Source organism: Acanthopagrus latus, chromosome 19, assembly GCF_904848185.1.
Source record: "Acanthopagrus latus isolate v.2019 chromosome 19, fAcaLat1.1, whole genome shotgun sequence".
In the NCBI taxonomy this organism is placed as follows: Eukaryota; Metazoa; Chordata; class Actinopteri; order Spariformes; family Sparidae; genus Acanthopagrus; species Acanthopagrus latus.
Window position 1 is genome coordinate 11936323 of NC_051057.1, and position 20435 is coordinate 11956757.

At 43.7% G+C, this 20435-nt stretch overlaps 1 protein-coding gene across 3 annotated transcripts; it reads right to left on the reverse strand.

Moving 5' to 3' along the window:
• Positions 1-2118: 2118 nt before the first annotated feature.
• On the reverse strand, positions 2119-19755 carry oplah (5-oxoprolinase, ATP-hydrolysing). Of its 3 annotated transcripts, XM_037078597.1 has the most exons (29): positions 19498-19755; positions 14239-14418; positions 13118-13335; positions 12650-12841; positions 12199-12313; positions 11591-11714; positions 10942-11137; positions 10601-10766; positions 10217-10355; positions 9540-9607; positions 8931-9106; positions 8702-8827; positions 8460-8572; positions 8202-8372; positions 7943-8080; positions 7585-7723; positions 7303-7415; positions 6736-6887; positions 6480-6640; positions 6278-6379; positions 6003-6177; positions 5003-5187; positions 4782-4928; positions 4558-4692; positions 3968-4117; positions 3649-3806; positions 3391-3551; positions 3180-3277; positions 2119-2994 (listed from the first exon to the last, which is right to left on the reverse strand). In XM_037078597.1, the coding sequence occupies exons 3-29, from the start codon at positions 13286-13288 to the stop codon at positions 2842-2844; spliced, it is 3924 nt and encodes a 1307-aa protein (XP_036934492.1). In that variant the 5' UTR covers positions 13289-13335; positions 14239-14418; positions 19498-19755; the 3' UTR covers positions 2119-2841. The 3 variants fall into 3 exon arrangements, with proteins under 3 accessions (XP_036934492.1, XP_036934493.1, XP_036934494.1); XM_037078598.1 differs by lacking the exons at positions 14239-14418; positions 19498-19755 and adding an exon at positions 14022-14154; XM_037078599.1 differs by lacking the exons at positions 14239-14418; positions 19498-19755 and adding an exon at positions 14115-14133.
• Between the last annotated feature and the right edge of the window lie 680 nt (positions 19756-20435).

Genomic DNA, 20435 nt, shown 5'->3' on the forward strand with positions numbered 1-20435 from the left:
GTGAAACCATCTTAGTCATAGTCTTGGCTCTGTAGTTATTCGGTGCCTAAAATGTGAAGAAGCTCTGGTAGAAGGAGTCAAACCACGACGAACAAATACGCCATGACAAGTCCTCAAAATGTAACTGCTCTATGCTTTAATGTTCCAGTCTGAGCTAATTTTGACCATTTTATAAATGGCAAAAAACAAAATATTTCCATCTGTAATGTGAAATAGAAGTGAAAAATAGAGACGCATCACTACATTAAATGGAGATATGACCACATTTTAAATTGTCAGATTTACTTTAAAGAGCTGACTAATTACTGGCCAGCTCACTGCTTGAATACCACTAAATATTTGTTCTTCCTTTTCCTGCAGAAGTCTTGTTTACCTTCTCAACAGCCAGCTATCTGCAGCACAGTTTCCCTTCTTCAGATTGAATCATGTGAGTGTTCTGCATGTAGTGTGGATATTGTACTGCATGGACAAGGACTTTCTCTTGATTCATACTGTCTCATTCTCTCTTTATGACAGCGTGGCTCCCCAAAAACCAAGTGAGAGATGGTTCCAGGCGGCAGCTGGGGGGTGAGTCTCAAATCCACTCAGTATGATAGATAGTTTTACCACAAGAATCACAATCCGCAGACAAGGAAACCATCTTTGATCCACAGTCCATGGACTCTTTAATTGGAGTTTCCAACACACACACACACACACACACACACACACACACACACACACACACACACACACACACACACACACACACACACACACACACACACACACACACACACACACACACACACACACACACACACACAGAGCCAGCTGATTTACATCAACAGTCCAGCAGCCGTCAGCCTCCTGCTGCTTCCACTGCTGTGGCCACTATCTCTTTATCTGCTGCCTACGCATGCCTGCACTCCCTCACCATCCTGCCTCCTCTTCTCCCCGATCATTCCTGACCAAGACATGGGAGGAGGGGACGCTACTTAAACAGGGACCTGTGCTCCCCCCAACCTCCCCCAAAAACACACACACAACCAAACTGGGTTGTATCTCAACACTCTCACTCATGAATTTACATGTATGAGTGGGAGTCACACCAGGCCTTGGATGGTCGTGTGTGCTTAAACGTGGCCATGTACCACAGATGTGTCCTGCAGTGGTAGAAGTACTCAGATCTCTCACTAAAAGAAAAATACTCGGTTTCAAGCTAACATGCTGCATCAGAAATGCACACAAGTAAAACTACAAAAGTACTGGCATTAAAATATACTTGAGTACAAAAAGTAAATGTGCTCATTTTGCGAAATGATTGATTGTATGATCAGAATAATTACGATAATTGAATTAGAATTATCGACAGTCATGTGTTGTGTTCTTGTTTTTCTCTTTATTTTTTACTGCTGTGTAGCTTGTGAAGTACACCAAGGGATCAATAAAATTGTATCTTTATCAACTAAATAAATCATCCTTTAACAGAGTATGTTTGTTGATTACATGCCATATTATTGTATTGTATCTGCAAAGTAATTAGTAACCAAAATAATAATACTGATTTTGTGATACCGACTACTTTGATTTTAAAAATCAAAGAATGAAAACATTTAAAAATTAAATTATCAATGCTGAATATGGAATCAGATCCAGGCTGATAATGGGTTAATTTTACCTTATGCTCATTTAACATCAGACTTTTTTCCTCAAGTGTTTTTCCTGTGCATGACTTTCACTTCTACCACAATAATATTTTATCCCAATATCATTTATTTTACTTAAGTATGACTTTTGGGTACTTTATCCAACACTGCAGCTACCTAGAAACTTTTACAGTGCAGTGCTTGAGCAAACGTTCTTACTTGTTACATTCCAACGGCTGTAGAGCTGAATGGCTCTTCTGCTTCATTTAGAAACTGCTTCACAAAACAAAGAAAGATTTTGGGGAAAAAAAAACAGTTTTGTTAATGAACAAACCCTTTTACCAAAAGGCTAAATGTGACAACAGCTAAGAGTAAAATGGTTCACTTTTCACAGAATCCAGGGACTATTGCAACACGTGGTTTACTTAAAAACTGATAAGTCCAACTGTTTTCTCCCATAGACGTGACATGGAAAAAGAAGAGGACAATCTCATTAGTAGAAATGTGGTTTATTTGTTACCACAGACAGGGCAGTAACCACGTCAGGACTCTGTGGTGTTAGATAAGTTGTGTTCCAGTTAAAAACAGATTAGCAGCTGCTTCACATGGCTGGTGTTTTCTCGCACAGTTGGAATATATTTAAATACATCACAGTGAGGATGCACGATATGGTGAAAGGTGTTATGATGGAATGATAATTTTGCACTGAAAAAACTATTGATCATTGAAACTACTGAAAAATCATGATGACGCATATCAAACATGTTTTTTTGGACCTGGAAAACAAGATCTGTAGTCCAGGATATCTCTGCAGCACTACAAACTGTATTATAAAAATTAAGCTACTCACAAAAGGAGAATTTTTTTTTTTAACTAACATGTAAAATATTAAATCTTAGGTGTCCATTGCACAAATCTGACTGATACCTTCATCTGAGCTGTGGTATTCTGTCACTTGCCTTTCCTCACTGTTACAGTACGTTTATAAACCATTAAGTTATCTGATATTTCTGTTGTTAGACGACATCTAGGCATCTTTCTTAATTGTGATTCGCATGGTATTATGATAGAGCTGATGGTAGCACCATTTGCTCTCCATTTTAAGAGCCCCACTCTGTCTGTCTTTAACATCTCTGACTCTGCTTGTCTTCCTGTGATTCTCCAACCTCTTTCCTTCCTCTGACTTGTCTGTTATCTCTCTCTCTGTTTCTTTTCACACTCCCTCTTGTGCCATTCGGTATTCGAAGACGCTGCCTCTCTCTGGAAAGGTCTCGTTCAAACGCCTGCGCTTGGTCAGAGGTCTCCTGTTGGTGTCGTCCTCTTTTCCGTATCCCCCTCCTCCAGGAGTGTAGAGGCAGAATGTGTCCTGTAGGGGGAGACAGACAGCCAATGAGTGGATGCAACTGGCAGATTAACAGTTTCTACCAGCGGTTACCTGGCAATTTATAGTTGTGTGTGCAAAATTGTTCATGCTGCATTATGAAATGTTCTTATTATCATTAGTAACACTTCATAATATTTCTTTGACACTTGCACATTCTGCAATCTCACCCCAGGCTGAATGCTGACGCTTGTTTTGGCTCCCAGGTTGAGGACTCGGCCGTCTGCTCTGTGAAGCAGGTTCAGCCCTGCTGCACCATCCTCACCCCCTGACCAGAAGAGAAAGGATACAGAGTAAGTAAACTATCATTTCAAAAACACAAAAAAAGTTAAAATGACCACTGAGGATTTCCGCAGGCAGGTTAAATAGGTCAGAGTTTACCTTGGAGGCCATAGGGGCGGGTGGATCTCCTCTCCGTCAGCACGGACAGAACCACCTTGCTCCTGAACAGAAGTTTCCGAATCACGCCGTCTCCGCCACAGTATCTTCCTGCACCTCCGGAGCCGGGCCTCAGAGAGAACTGTTCTAATACCACAGGATATCTGAACACACGAAGGACAGCAGTGACATCAAGTAAGTATCAATAATGTTTTTCAAAAATGCAACAAATTTAGTTTCTTTAACTACCACATGGCCGACCTCTTCTCCAGGATCTCGGGGTCAGTGATGCGGGTGTTGGTCATGTGACTGTGAACTCCACTCCGCCCATTCCAGCCTGGCCCCGCCCCTGCTCCCCCGGCAACCGTCTCATAGTAACCTACCCTCTCGCTCCCAAATGAGATGTTGTTCATGCAGCCCTGAAGAGAGCAGCAATGACAATGAATAAGCAAATGTTGATCAATTTACACATGAAGATAATAACTGCTCTATGCCTAAGATAACACTTAATAAATGTGGCTAATGGGTAAATCACCAGCAGAATTGTACAACATATTTTGAATATAAAAATTATTCTCACCTGCGAAGCGGCGCACACCTCAAACGCCCTAAAGATGACATCGACCACCCGCTGGGATGTGAGCACATTTCCTCCTACCACAGCTGCATTCTGGGAGGGCTGAAGAATTGAGCCAGGGGGTATGATGACTTTGATTGGTGTGAGGCAGCCCTGGATAGTTAAAAGAAAACAGCTGAGGTGCAGGAAGATTTACTAAACAGACAGAAAAAAAATGGAAAAATACGATAAATTGTATTTTCTTCAGATTTGACTAAATAAACAACATAGAGCCAAAAATGTAGAAACATGAAGACATTTCACACTAAATAAGTTATTTGAACCATGTATATCTTTTAGTTTTTGAGATATTATGCTCATGGGCAAAGTGCAAAAGCATTTAATGTTTCATCTGTAATTTCGGCAGTGCTCACATTGGTATTTTTCCTTATTGTGATGCCATTCCCTAGATAATCTTACAATGCGTCCTGAGCGTACACTGTGATGTCTGAAAAAACCCAAACAAGAACCTTTGCTTTTTCCATTTAAATCAATGTAAACAACATCATGCAAACAATGTTCTCCTGTTCACAGGTCGTCTGTTTTATGTTTACCTGATTAAGCGGGATGTCCTGTCCCACCATGCAGCGCAGGCAGTAGATGAGGGCAGAGAGAGTGATGGCACGTGGAGCGTTGCAGTTGCCCCAAACCTCAGTTCCCGTCCCTGTGAAGTCAAACACCGCACTGCCCTGCGGTGATGGAGGTTTTTATATGTTTTATCGCACATTCACTCTGAGAAATTATTCAACTTATTCTTTTTCTCTTTCTCCCTGCTCACCTCCTCCTCATTAATCTGAACCCGCAGTCTGATCGGAGTTCCATCATCCATGAAATCCTCCGATTCCACCTCCAAGGATCCAGTCTGATGCCGTCTGCGACGTGCGAAGTCTCTGAGCATGTCCCTCACCGCCAGCTCTGCATTACTCTGCAACACAAACACAGAGGCTTTAGCACAGAAAAAAACAGCAGTACTTAAAGTTTTGTTCTCCTCTCAGTTACCTGAATGTATCCCATGTAGGCTTGGACCACAGTTAACCCGTAGCTGTCAATCAACTCCCCCACCAGCTGACTGCCTCTCTGATTGGCCGCCACCTGAGCCCGCAGGTCTGACAGGTTGTCATGGAGATTACGAGTCCCAGAGCAGTCTGGGTACTGGGCCGGAGCCATCAGAGCTTCAGTTACAGCTGATATGGAGGCAGAGGGGGGAGGAAAGAGAAGAATCCAGAGGGGGAGAGATAAACAGAACAAAACAGTTTTAGCTCATTAGCTACATACTGGTTGTGTACGCACAAGATTACTGCTGATCGTTCCCAAAGGTAGACAGTAAGCTTTTAGAAGGAATGAGCCTCTATCATGTGTTCACTTCAATTCGCCTTTATTTTTCTTGCTAAAATTACATTATTGTTCCACTGTAAAACGGTTGCGAACAGTGGTTATTTCAAACACAGATGCTGATGGTGCATTCAAAGACATTCTGATATATAATGCCAGTCTTAATGCTCACGTTTAATTTATTTGTTACCTTGTCTATATTTTTTGATAATGACAAGAAAAACAATTTAATTTTGGACTGCTGAACACAGAAACCAATATATAAAATCTGTACTTGGGATCTTGAAAGTCAGTCATTTCCCAGCCCAAACAACTAAAGGGTTAATCAGGAAAATAACCACCAGATCAATTCATGAACAAAATGATCTTAACTTGTAACACTACTACTGTATATATGTATTTTACTTTATATACTGAGCATCTTAGAAACAAATGTTCAAGAGAAATTGTGTTTTTTAACAAAACAATTATAAAAAAAAAACAAGTAAGAAAATGGAGGGTGCCAAGTAATGTTAAGTGTGAGCTATTTGTAGATATTTGGTTACACCAGGCAAAGTCACTGGTATAGTAAACTGTAAGGAGTCTTTATCTCAACTCGTCAGCAGCTCTGTATTATCTCTCCCTCTCCTCCTGTCATCATTCCCCTATAGTCCTCTTCCTCTCTTACCTTCTTCCTGGAAGACGCCACCGGTGACGAGTTTAAAGGATGTGAAGACGGCCCCCTCCTGCTGAAGGGAGGTGGAGTGGGGCGGCATGGAGCCCGGAGTGATGCCTCCAATGTCAGCGTGGTGCCCCCTGCTGGCTACAAAGAACACTGGACTGCTCACCCCTTTCCTAAACACCTGGGGGTGGAAAAAAAGGAGGAGAAGCCAGGCGTAATGACACGTTTCTAATAAAAAGAGAAGACAAAGGTAATGCAGACAGAGAGCTGGACAGACTGACCGGTGTGATGACGGTGAGGTCTGGGAGGTGGCTGCCCCCAGCACACGGGTGGTTACTCAGGATCACATCACCTTCTTTCAGCTTGGTCCCTAATGACTTGATCTGCTCAGAAAAGAAGAAGAAACGCAACATCCTTTCCATCAGAAAAGGCTTCGGTTAATTCTTCAGTGTTTGTCTAAACTCAGAAGCACACATTCCTCACCTGGTACTGGACCGTCTCTTGCATGGCCCCCAGGTGCACCGGGATATGAGGTGCATTGGACACTAAACCACCATCCGGTCCGAATACAGCGCAGGAGAAGTCGAGCCGTTCCTTTATGTTGGTGGAGATGGAGGTTCTCTGGAGAACTCTACCCATCTGTTCTGTAAATGTAAGAGAGATGGAACACAACTGAGCAAACCAATATTTTCTGCCATCTTCCGGCTTTGTCCCCATCCTCTCTCCTCTGTAGGCGTACCTGCTATGCTCATGAAGCGGTGGGAGAAGATGGAGAGCTGCACAGTGTTGAGCTCAGTGCCCAGGGCACAGTGACGGTCAGAGCCGACAGACAAGCAGACGTCGCCCCCTTCCGTCAGATGGGCCTCACAGCTGGGCTCCACCAGGATGGTACTAATAGAGGAGAGGAGATGGACAAGACCTGCTGTTTATAGAGGAGAAGCACCAGCATTATTACAGTGTGATCTGACAAGTTAACCTTAAGTTCTGAGAAGGATCCCTGAAATAGTGCATCAAAACAAAATTTAAGAATTACAATTCAAAGGCATCATGTTATATTTTTTACATTCTTCCTAACTTTTTCCATTTGTGCTACGTTTGTATGTGTATTTTTTTTTGCATGTAATAACAAATTCCCTGTATGACAATTTACTTGGTAACAACAACAAAAAAATTAAAATAAAGTAGGGACGCCCTGATCTAGTTTGTTTTAGCAAATCCTTTATTTTTGGCGTTTCCAATACTGAGTCTGCTTTGATACTATTATTTACTTTCATGTAGACTGAATATGTATCTGACACATGCTTGCCTGTTTTTGTCAATGATGATGGCTGGTCCCGGGATGCTGTGACCACACGGCAGCTCCTCCCACAGATACACACTGGTGTCCAGGTGACCCTCCTCAAAGTAACACTTGGTCACCTACAGTTGATTAACAGAGAAAAAAATACCAGATAACTTATTATATTTGAATAATTATCTATTAAAGCATAACATTTGTGAAAGGAAGGGAATTAAAGATGTTGTCTTGAACCACATGATTCTATAATTCCCTGTTGTCATTTATAAGACTGTCTGTGTGTCCTTGTACCGTGACCGGTTTGGCCTGTCCATGTCCCATCGTTGTCTTATGCACTGATTTGATACCAGATTTCCCACAACCCCTCACTCTGATGTCATCAACCATGATGGGTCTGTCTGGGATAGTGAATCCAAACTCCTTCAGGTAACTAAAAGAAGGGGTGAAAAAAAAAAAAACAGGAGGAGGAAGACATGTCATAGAAGTTAGAAACATGAGAAGCGTAAACAAATGCCAGCTCTGAAGTTTGCTAAGCTTATCTCAAATGGAAAAATGACACATGCACTTGATGGCGTGTTTGCTTTAACACTGTAAACAGAAGTGTAAATGTGCATGGATAAACAAATCACTGAGAAAACAAAGAGCGAACCGCTTGGTGAAGGCACTGCGGAAGTCTCCAGCCTGACAGGACTGGGCATTGCTGGGGTAGCCGGCAGAAGTGACCATGAGAGCGCAGTCGGTGCCCTCGTAACGCAGATGGAGGAAAACCTCAGTTGTAATCTGAGCGCTGAAGAAGACATGAAACACAAGGCGGCAACATTTTAACTGGTCCTGCAGACACCCTGGGTTCTTCTAAGGATGAGGCCTATGGTTAACCCCGAACCCTGCAGTGTGTTGTGGGTGCTGACCTGATGAACCCGCGTGCGCAGAGTGTATCGCGGCAGCGTTTCGAGAGCTGCTCCACCCTCTGATTGAGCTTGCCGAAAGAGCGCTGCTCGTACTGCAGCGAACACGGCTCCTGCACCTCCTCCACCACGTCAGCTAGAGCCAGACCGTACGCTGATAACACCCCGCTGTATCTGTAATATAGCAACCAGATGTAAATACATCAATTTTACTGCCTCTTACACATGCACACAATATGGAAACATCCCCCCCCTCCTTACTTATGTATGAAGACAGTTTTCATCCCCAAGGCTCGAGCAATAGCACAGGCATGCTGGCCACCTGCACCTCCGAAACATGCCAACACGTGCTGAGATGTATCGTGGCCTTTAGCCTGTGAGTGGACAGGGAGGAGGAGGAGGAGGAGTTAGAGGGAAAGAAAGAAAAGAAGAACATGATTTTAAATGTTTGCCAGTGTCACTGCTTCACCAAGAAGGAGCCGAGTCTTCAGAAGGCAAAATACCTGTGTCAGAGCTCTGATTGGCCGGCACATGGCCTCATTAGCAACGCGAATAAATCCCATAGCAACTTCCTCCACGCTCATCCCTGACGTGCTGTCGTGAGAGTGGTTCGCCCCATTTTTGCCAACCTGTGATGACAACACGTAAAGTAAAGCCTAATAATCAACACTCCCTTGGAGAAAAACGCAGAAAATATGAAACTCTTCTCGATTTCTCAGTAAATGTTCCTGCCTGTGGCTGATTAGAAGACAAGAAGAGGTTGATCTCTTGGGTCAGATGGCGGAAATGCTTCATGGTTTCTTCCAGTGACAGTGGTTCATTCTCTCCAGGCCCAAAGATCTTCGGGAAGAAGGAGGGGAGGAGGCGACCCAGAGCCAAGTTAGCATCTGTGACAGTCAGAGGGCCGCCTAGGAAAAATCCCACAGACACATCGATATCATATTTCTTCCATACTGATGCTTTACTCTGTGTGTCTCTTATGCTGTATGAAATGGAGGCAACCGCAACCCAACTCTCCCACAGGGGAAAAAAACAATGTCAGAGTCAAGTTTCTTTTTCTTCACACAACTCTCAGCTCCAACTGAGATATGTGAGGCAAGTGTGTACAAACTTGGACAAGCACCAGTTTCCAGAGGATCAATCCACAAGAAGGGGGGAGGAAGGGAACTGGACATGATAACATGAAAATCCAGGCTGTGTGTGTGTGTGTGTGTGTGTGTGTGTGTGTGTAAGGGTGGCTCTACTACATGTACTGTAAGGATGATTTAGTGAAGAAATTACCATTATGCATTGAGGAGAAAAGTAAAATAGTTCAATGCTGAAAGAAACACAGTCTGTTACCTTTTCTGTAACAGGCTGGTCCTGGATGTGCACCAGCAGACTCTGGTCCAACCACAAACATCCCTGATCTGAGAGGGAAGCACAGAGGAAAGAGAGTTCACAAAACAGGAAAAAGAGGAGCCAAATATAGTTAAGATCCATTCTTAATTGATTTAAAATTAAAGTGATAGATTTACATGAACGCGAGTGTATATGGCAAGCAACATACTTGTATCAATTATCACATCAAACCTCAGACTTTCAAAGCTTTACCATTTCTGATAAAGATGCTACCACAATTTAGATTAAATCAGATCTTATTTAATGACAAGGAAGGCATTTCACATAATTGTTATTCTTGGAGTTGAAGCATTATAAATGCCTCAGTCAGATCTACCAGAAAGATGCCAATGCATAAAGTATGTATAATCCCTGTTTATAAACCTAAAGAAACTTAGAAATATTTACCTACTATATAATTTTTCTGAGCTACACATCCACACAATAGATTTAACTGGATCTATAGTAAGAAGACCAAAATAATGAATGAAAATAAAAAAGTCTTTTATGGAGGTATATCACTTTCAGGTACTCTTTTGTTCTGTACCACAGTAACTTTGGTGGAGTGTCTCTTTAATGTAACCTGGTGTGATGATTAAAGTCACGTACAAACATTTATCAGGAGCTGACTGACAGACCTGAAGAACAGTCGCGATCCTCCGCCTGCAGCCACGGTGTTGATGTCCAGCTGAGGTGCTTGCAGGGTGACTCCGGCTGTGGTCGCCTCGAACACGTGTTCATACTGGCCGGCGTACCGACTTACATCGGTGGATGTTCCTGAGTGAGGAGAGGACGCATAAAAGGTGAAGTGAAGGAGAAGCAAAGTTCTCCTGCACAGAAGGATTGTTTTTTAATTTCTTCAATCCGTAATGAATCTATCTAAACTAATCTAATCTAGATAATGTTAGAAACAATGTAGACAGTACAGTACAGTAAACTGTGCAACAAAGAACTACAAAACAACACCAGGAGGTTCCTCAGATCTGTGCAGTGTCCGTATCCTCAGAACTCCCCCTACTCACCGCCCATGTCGAAGCCAATCACAGGTTTTTTCTCCATCTGGCTGTATGAGGTGATCGCGTATCCCACCACGCCTCCCGCTGGGCCTGACAGAACGGCTCTTGAGCCGCAGAACTGCTCCATGGGAGTCAGACCGCCATCTGACTGCATGAACAGGACGTCCACATCCTGAGGACAAAGGGAAATATAAGATCACTTAATTTTTCAGATGAAACAGGGTCTTCAACTGACAGCCAGCAACTGGAACATCTGGAAAATCTTCTGTCCGTGAGCTGCACTGTGGAGGCCATGATTTATAACTCCGTAGTATGCTACGATCTTGAATGATGTGGTATCAACATACCTTCAGGCCCCCCTTGAACCCAGAGGTAAAGCCTTTTAAATACTGATGAATTTTGGGTGTGAGGTAGGCGTCGGCGCAGACGGTGTAGCCGCGGGGCACCGCCCGCACCATGGGCATGACCTCGCTGGACAAAGACACCTGGGTGAAGCCGAGGCGACGAGCCAGGGCGCCTACAGCCTTCTCGTGATCGGACCATCTGAGAGAGATCAGAAGAGAGACAAGGAGAGACGAATGTGGAGGAGCTGGAATGTAAAGCTCTTATGCAACTCTACCACTGCTCTGCCGTCTATGTTGTCTTTTTTAAACACTTCAAATTCAACCTTCTTTAATGGAAAGAGGTTACAAGTCTGCAGGCTGGGACTGCAAGTATGACGGGATTTAAATGAACCAACGGTGGATGAATAGAGGATAAGAGAGACAGCACGGGAAGACAAACATGAACTTCCACCTACTAACCCGCATTCCTCTGACATGTGGAGCGAAAACTGACTGACAAACGGCCCTACACATGAGAATGAAGCTAGAATATCATAACATAATCTGTTCCGGGCTCAGATAGATGACAGGTAATGAAAGAAGCGATGACAAGAAAACAGATCAGGATCTTGTCAGTACAAAAAAAACAAAAAAAACAAGCCGTATTACTGACGTGTACGAGTGCAGCAGCAGGACAGCCAGACTGGTGATCCCGCGGGACAGAACTCCCCTGAGGTCTTTTTCCACTCGCTCCAGGTCGAGCTCCCTCCACACCTCCAGGGAGTCCCCTGTGCTGCCTGAGGGGACGGCAGCACAAACACAGAGGTTACCAGGATTACTTCAGATCATGTCAAGCATTCAGACAATCCACACATCCATGACAGTTATCCGTGAGTGGGCAGATGTTACGTTCCTACATTTATAGCCATAAACACAGGAAACTGCTGTTTTTGGACAGCCGTCACAACTGATAAATTACGCCAAAGTGTTCGAGAGAGGAGCTTTTGGAAAATGACTCAAAATAATTGCCTAAAATGTATGACTGGGGTTATCTAAATTATGTGCTGGTGCACCTAACATGGGTGAAAAGTCAGTCCAGACCAGTAAAGGCTGTAAGCTGTGCTATATATTAACAAGGCTACGTAAGGCTTCACGAACACATTGCAGTGCTTTTTAGCTACAGTCGAGAGGTTTGTGACTCATTTCCTGCTTCACCCAAAACTCGAAGCTTCACAACTCTCTTTACAACAAAACAGAGAAACGTGTAGTCGTGTTTCGCACCTGTGACGGTACGTTTGGGGTCTTTCCTGGGCAGCTGGCAGCCATCTTGCCTGAGGACGACTCGCTCATCCACCTCTATTACCTCTTCATACAGCACTTCAGGAACCGCCACCTCCTGTGTACACACAGTTACGTCACCTCGAGTGTATCTGAGCTGAGTAAACCTGGAAGTTTGCCTAGACTGCATGTGAATATGGCTTAAACATGAGCAAAATACTGCATTTATTGCATCATGATGCATTCCTGACAGCTTGCTCTGTAACAGAGCATCAGCTCACAGATAAGTGACCAATTAAAGACTTAATAGTACAGCTTGTCTGAGGACAAACTCCAAGACCTGTCTCTTGAAAAAGATCAAGTCTATTGTGGATGGGACACTAGACAGCCAGACACTAGACAACTAGACATTCCGTATATATGTCTGTGGATTTAGAAAACAGGCATTACAAACCAAATCAAAAAGCTTTGGCCTGGCCTGTGTGCCAATGTGCAACAGGTCCTTGAAGCCCTGCGTGACCAGGAGCGCGGTCCTTTCTCCCTCTCTCTCCAGGAGCGCGTTGGTTGCCACCGTTGTGCCCATTCTGATCCAGCCGATCAGAGACGTGTCCACTGGCTGCTCGCGAGGAAAGACCCGACCCGTTTCCTGCCAAGAAATTCACAGAAAAACACATTTAGATCATATAATATTCACACAAGCGAAGTGGTGACGTTGTACTATAACCTGACTCCACATCCTGCTCTCTGATGTGGTTTGCAGACATGTTTTGTCCTCAAGATTTAACTTTAAGAACTTAAGGGAGGCGCTTTCTGTTTTTCCTTCATCTCAATTTGACCTCAAATTCCACAAAGCTCTCCTATAAATGTAAGAAAGTGCTTGCTAATATTTCAGAAGAGCTCACATCCATCCCTGTCACATTACCTCCTCCAGGACCCTGCGGATCCCCTCAGTGGGAGCATCTTTGTAGTTCTGGGGGTCCCGGGACAGCAGCTTCAGGACCCTCTCCCTGCCGTCGGGCAGCCGGGCGAACACATCGGTGAAGGTGCCCCCCCGGTCGATGGCAAAGTCGAATTTCCCCTTAGTCTCGGCCATAGCGAAGAAAGAGAGACGAGAGAGAAAAGCTGCTGCCGAGTCTGCGACTAAGTGGAGTCAGAGAAGGAGAGACAGAGGGAGAGATTAGATATATCCCCTCCGTAACACAGTGCTGATAAGGAAACAGCAGAGACACCTGTTCATTCAGAAAAATCAATACAGTGACACAAGTTCTTTGCACCCTCAATCACTGCCGACATATCTAATCAGCCGCTGCAGAGTGTATATGACCCTGCCTTCCTGTCTTTGTCTTTTTTAATCTCTCTCTGGGCTAAACATCTCCAGGGTCAGGCTCGACTTCACGCCATTCATTTATTCTTTTCCCAGAACTGAATCAACAAGCTGTTCTCAGAGGAAAATAAGGTCCCCAGGAAACACTGTTTGAATCTAGAGCCGTGGGGTCCTTCTTGTTTGTCTGTCCTCTGATTCAAATTCCTTCCCGAAAACTACATTAATTTGCACACCTTTAAAAAGGCAAACATTTTTATGAGACGGAGGAACCTGGAACAAAAATCTCATCAAATTGGGGCCTTTTAGTCTAATTTGGGTCAGTTTACGGGTCCTACATGTGAACACTGGCACTTGAACTCAGCATATAAAGTACAGACAAGACCAGCAGCTTGTAAACTGTTTTATCTCTCTGCATAACAGCAACACACCCCCTGTGTCCCAGACGAGCCCTGCAGCCCATGAAGCGGACGGCCACCACAAAGCAAGACCACCATAAACTCACAACGCTGTCTGCAGGAATGGACTCAAACTTGCTCCCGCTGCAGCTGCACACACTCAGTGCAATCTAATCTAAACGACCTCTGGGGCTGAGCACCTTTACGGGTCGTCCTTGCTGTAGCTGCACACACACACACACACACACACACAGTCACAGTCTGTGCGCAAATGTCGACATCGTCGAAGCAAATCGCGGTGACCGTGCCGACATCTTGACTCACCTGCTGCTGCACCGGCTGGGTGGTAATCTTCAACAATCCCTGTAACTAACTATTAGGTCCTCCTCCCCGCTCCTCCGTGCCGGCGCGCTGTCACGACAAGGAACCACAGGGACCACGTCAGAAGGGGACGTCGGAGCGATTTCTCTGCGCTCCCGCTGCCAAGAGTTTAAGCCCCGCCCCCTGAGAATTACAATATTGTAACATTGAAATAGGTGATTTTGCAAAGCTCTCTCAATGTCTTCCTCGTTTCCCTTAGTATCTAGTTGAAGACTGATAATTAATTGTGAAACATGAAAGTGCAGCTTCATCCATCCTCAGTGTCTGTGTCCGCCTGCACTACCAGCGAGCCACCAGCAGGGGTCAGTGTTGAAGCGGCACAATAATATAATCTCATAACTGGAGCACTTTAGTACTTCTTTTTTTTTTTTTTAATATTGTTTTGAACAAAAAATATCACACATTGCACCTTTAATGCGACCTCTAATGTATTAATCTTAATGAATATAAAGAGATGCGTTCTCACGTACCATAAATAACATGATCTATCGCATGAAAACCTTCTTCCTCCCCTGGTTTTTACTGAGTGTTTTATCAGATCTGTTGGGTATGTGGGGAGGCTTCATTGTGATTATGGACTGATGTCAAAAGCTCTGCTCTCGGCTCTACAGAGTCATCCAGTGTGACAGCGTGACTGTGTATGTTTTTTTTTTTCTTGGGCAGCAGGAATTCATTTATAACCCTCTGAAGAATATTTTCCTTGACAAGATCAGATTCTGTTGGATATTTGTCAGAGTGGCCGAGACAGAGACACCATTCACTTCATTACAGGACACTGTAGCGCCAACATGATTTTAAAGCTGTTATTTTAAGGTAAAAAAAGTTAAATGTTGCTCTGTCCCGATTCAAGTGTTTTTGTTCCTGGTCCCAGCTGGAGTCCATAAAGTTTATCATTCCCTCTTTTGTTTTAGGAGCAGTTCAACAGCCAGACATTTTATTCCATGTGCAGGTGAATCACCACTTTATATTTTATACTTTATATTATATATTAGAAAAATGTCACAATGCACAACGTCACTTGAGATGGCCCAGTGTTTTATTGAATACGACAATGAACATGTTAAATTGAGACAGTAAGGTGACTCAGTGAGCTCAGCGGACTGCTGCCATGTTGCCTCGGTGTGGTTGTGGTCGACGTCCTCTCTCAGGGCTGTCAGGGGCTCAGAGGGAGTCCTGCCCTATGTCATCAAAATACATATGAGTTTTAGTGTTTTTTCTTATGTTAGAAGGAAATTTAATATTTCACTTAAATTCAAACCTATTTGAAATTAAATTCAAGACTATTTGACTTGACTTTTTCCTATTAAGTGTTGGCCTGTTATCCAAGTTATCCAACATTTATCCATCACAGGTTATTTTAGACAAGATAAGATTTGCAAGCTCCATCTTTGACTCTGAAAATTGGAGCAATAAAATATTTATATAAAGAAGTTTAGCTTTATAAAATGCCATAGGCAGAGTAAGCCTTTTATTTCAGTAATCGTGCCATGCTACTTACTTTTTGTCACCCACAGAGAGCAGCAGCAGCAGCTCAGGCGGTGAGAACAGATTAGAGGAGAGAAAAAATAAAGATTGGTTAGTGATCAGTGTACAGTGTGCAGCCTGTTTGCACAGTACTTGAGGTTACTTTCTCAAGGAATCAGAAGATCACACTCACATTTTTCATCCACGGTGAACAGCGGCTGCGACTCAGGCGGTGGAGTTTGAGAGAAGACAATAAATATTGGTTAGTAAGACAGACAAATATCTAAATGAGAAAATAAGCCATATTATGTGTATAAGCACGTGTGGGATACAGTATGTAGACATTAGTCTGTCTTTATGTTATAGCGATGTCAGGAGGTGATTCTTACCTTTTTCGTCCACAGTGAATGGGCACGGCCCATGTGGGGGAATAGGAGCGACAACAGGATTTAACAGTTAGTAAAACAGACAGACTTTGAATGACTCAATGAATTATATGTGTGGGTTACAGTATGTGGCAGGTTCAAAAGCTTCTACTTACTTTTTCAGCCGGGGGAAAAAATAAATGGTTAGTAGGACGTCTTTGAATTGTTGAATAAGTGATATAATGATATTTGCTGACAATTCAGAGGCTCATACTTACCTTTTTTGACCATATTGAGTCAGTTGAAGGAGCTAGTAGACGATGTCCTATCAGTGTTGGTGGGTTTTTTTTTTTTCCAGGCTGTCCGAGCTGCCTTAACTGCTTCCTCTACACCTTCTCCCAGGGAGCTCTGACTGATTGTAAGACTGTAAGAGTTTCTCTCCATGACCAAGTTGAAGGTTCCTAACCTGCCACGTGCACGAGCCCTGCCAGACGCGAGGGCTTCCTGGGGCGTCGCCGGACCACAGGATGAAAGAAACGTTGATTCAGCCGCCGTGTCGAAATGAGGAGGTAGGACAAATAAAACACTACCTGGGATGTTGGAAACCCTGCCTAACGCAACCCTCAGCCGTTTTGCTCCACAGAGTATGTGTCTTTGTGTTGAAGATGTTCTTCTCTGCTGTCCTCCTCTTCGCACGACCAAGACAAAGGTTCCTGACCTGCCATATGCACAAGACGTCGCCGGACTTCAGGATGAAAGAAATGTTGATCCTGAGTCGATATGAGGAGGAGGACCAAAGAAGAACAATAAAAAGACACTTCTCAGGATGTTGACTGTGCTGCCAGATACAAGGGCTGGCAGTCAAGGTTTAAAAAAGGGGTCAATCCAACATCCCCGCCAATATGAAGAAATAATCCCGGTGCAAGACGCTACCTGGGCAGTCACCAGCCCTGCCAGACGCAAAGGCCACCTGGGGCTTTTTCTTGCCCGGCCAGATGCCAAGGCCAGCCCTCAGGGTTTAAATAAATCAATTCTCTCCTTCTGCCCATGTGATGACACAGGTCCCGGTGCAAGATGCTACCTGGGCCGTCACCAGCCCTGCCAGGCGCAAAGACCAGTCATCAGTGGGGATAAGAGTCACTGCAGCCATCCACTGGTTAACTTCCTGACAGCTGATGAAGAGTGAATGTGGACTCACTGATTGCTCAGATGGAGGACTGTCAGTCCACCCAATTCAGAGTCAATCCGAGTCGCTCTCTTCAGACCACCTCGGCCTCTTAGCAGCAGCCTCGTCCTGGTCGCTGTCCTCCCTGCGTCTCCTCGTGGAGGAGCTGAGGCCAGAAGTTGAGGGAGATTCTTCGTCCTCGGAAGACTTTTCCGGTCCAATGTTAAATACAGGGACCACTTGCTCGTCATCCGTATCCGAGAGCTCTGAGTCTTTGTCTTCATCAGGTCCCCTGTACATGTCCATCAGATGCTCAAATTCGTTATCAAAGTCATACTCAGAGTCAGTGGGAGGGTCAGATTGAGGGTCAGATTGAGGGTCAGACTGAGGGTCTGATTGAGGGTCAGGTTGAGGGTCATCTTGAGGGAAAGCAGGAGCAGCATTATCCAAAGCAAAGGCATGAGGATTTGCAAAGAGGAAAGCAGGAGGGAAACCAGCAGGGAAAGCTGGAGAGAAAAAGGAAGCAGCATGGGGAAAAGCTGGAGGGAAAACGGAGGCAGCATGGGGAAAAGCTGGAGGGAAAACGGAGGCAGCATGGGGAAAAGCAGGACATGCACTAGGGAAGGCATGAGGATCATTGAAACGGAAAGCAGGAAGACGAACAGGCGCATCAAGAGGAGCATCATGGGGGAAAGCAGCAGGGAAAGCGGGAGCAGCTAGAGGGAAAGCAGGGGGATAAACATTAGGAACAGGATGTGGAACAGCATAGGGGAAAAGGAAGGGATCAGGGAAAAGAGCAGGAGAAGGAGGAGCATGACCCTGCTGTGGCCTCTCCATCCCACCGTGCGGTGATGGGATCGGCTGGAGAGGAGGAGAGGGAGGTCTAGAATTTATCAGAGCTACATTTGGATCCTCCTCTCTCCTCTGGGCCTCAGCTGATGGAAGCCCATCACCAATATCTGACCTAGCAACAACAACCTCGTCCTCCTCGTCCTCGTAGTCAGGGAGGACCGGGTCATACAGGGAACTATGAACAACAGGGTTAATAAAAGGCCATAAAGAGCCACCTGGGGAAGAAAAATAGTATACAACAGTCAGATTGTGCACTTTAATTAAACAGGAGGCTTCAGTCATTTTTAGACATGTGAATTTCTGGTAATAGCTCCACATATCTAGACTCAGTGTACAGCACCAGACGCATTACCACAGGGTGGCTATAATGAGTTTAACCTGTTGAGTTGTGTATGCTTATATATAATATGGTGCTACTGTAAGTTTAACCCAAGTTTGCTGGACACAATTCCACAACATCACCCTGTTCACATGATCTGAAAACATCTCATTCAAACAGCTATTCAGTTCCAGAGAGATGGTTTGTCACGGCACTTTGGCAACCGAGGATGTCACTTCTCTTAAAACCTTAACATGCAGCCAAATCATCTGATGCGCACAGAGCTAAGTGGGGCCATCGCGCAGTTCAAACTGTGCGTATGCGTATAACATGGAGCGCAGTGAACTAGAGGACTTTTTGACAAAATAAACACACATCGAAAAGAAAATTGCTGCAACCAGTGTTTTTAATTAGTCGCATATCACGTGGGTTGGAGGAGACGGTGGCATCTTGGGCTCAGGCCCTGTCACTGCAGGACGCACCGCTTACATCTCTCACAAACATGATATATGATCATTTAAATTTGCTCTTCTGCAACATCTTCTGATACATTTTAAGTTTAAATGCGACAATTAAACCAGCAAACTCTGCTGTAGAAACTGAGAAACGGGCAGTTCCATTATCTCCATGACGCACGATAATATGTTTTTATTTGGCATTTTTCGAAAAAAAAAAAAAGAAAGAAAGAAAGAAAGAAAGAAAAAAGGCCCAGGCCCTAAAATTTCGATGCCAAATTTGATACATTTGAGGCTCTCAAACAAAAATAACAGTAGTTTGAAATCACTACACAGCTGTCAACACATTCCTCAGCCGTCCCGGGAATTTCAGAACATTCTTAACATCTAAAAATCATTTTGCACCGAAAAAACGTGTCTGCCAAAGCTGATTTTTTTTCTCAAGGGTCAACTAAAATTCTATCAATACCTTGTCTGGATATTCACCAGTTTACGATAATCAAATGCAAAGGTTCACTTGAAGCATATTTATAAGCGTCCGGTTAATAAATCAGTTTGGCATAATATTAAAAGATGTCTTACCTGCAAAGCCACTGATCCACCGTCCGACTCTGGACAGCAGGTGCCTCGCCACAGAGGGTCCAACAGAAGCCATGTGTCCAGCAGATAAAGGTTGTACACTTGTTGCAGAAGTTGTCCTCAAACTCGGTAATCCAAAGGGTTGTGTCTCGGCTGAAAGTTTTCCAGTTAATCCAAGATTTAAACTTTCCAACAAAAAGCTTCGCAGCAGCTCGACTTGTGTCAGATCCAGGCGCAAATGCGAAATGAATAATTCCTGCAGTGCTGACAGCTCTGATCAACGTTCTGTTTCCAAGGCTGATTTAAATTCAAATTTAAATATGTAATCCTCAAGCAACTGATAACACATGGGGAAAAAATGTTTCATTCAGAACACATTTGGTACAAACTATGTTCCAAATATTCATTAATTTTCAGGATCCCATGAATACATGTTTGTATACATGAAGCCACAGTTTTGTTTTAATGAAAAGACACACAAAAACTTGCTATTTTATATATATATATATATATAATATATATATATATATATATATATATATATATATATATATATATATATATATATATATATATATATATATAATATATATATTTTTTATGTCAGTTTTTAAGATGGGACATTTTACGTACTAAATGTAGTCTTTTATTAATTGCATGAGGGTAAAGTTTTATCATAGGGCAAAGCCCCCTATAGGACAAATGGAAAATAGCATGTATTCGGCCTGTGGGCCCTGCAGTGTCTAGTGGAAAATATGGAAATAATACAAATAACAAAAACTCACCCAGGACCAAAAGATGCAAGTCTGATAACACGAGATGCATGATTTCATGCTGTGGGATGAAAACAAAAAGTTTTAATGGGTCTTAATGGCACATAATATGTAACTGTCTGTAATAAACACAGTGTGTCATATCATATCAGCTGAGAGTTTAACAAC

What these genes read in the sequence shown, in the direction of transcription:
- oplah (XM_037078597.1), bottom strand. Translation starts at nt 13,288, where the DNA reads ATGGCCGAGACTAAGGGGAAATTCGACTTTGCCATCGACCGGGGGGGC. An exon ending in ACCAGCCTGTTACAGAAAAG is followed by an intron (nt 9,107 to 9,539) that starts GTAACAGACTGT and finishes GATTTTTCCTAG; the next exon opens with GCGGCCCTCTGACTGTCACA. An exon ending in CAATCAGAGCTCTGACACAG is followed by an intron (nt 8,573 to 8,701) that starts GTATTTTGCCTT and finishes GTCCACTCACAG; the next exon opens with GCTAAAGGCCACGATACATC.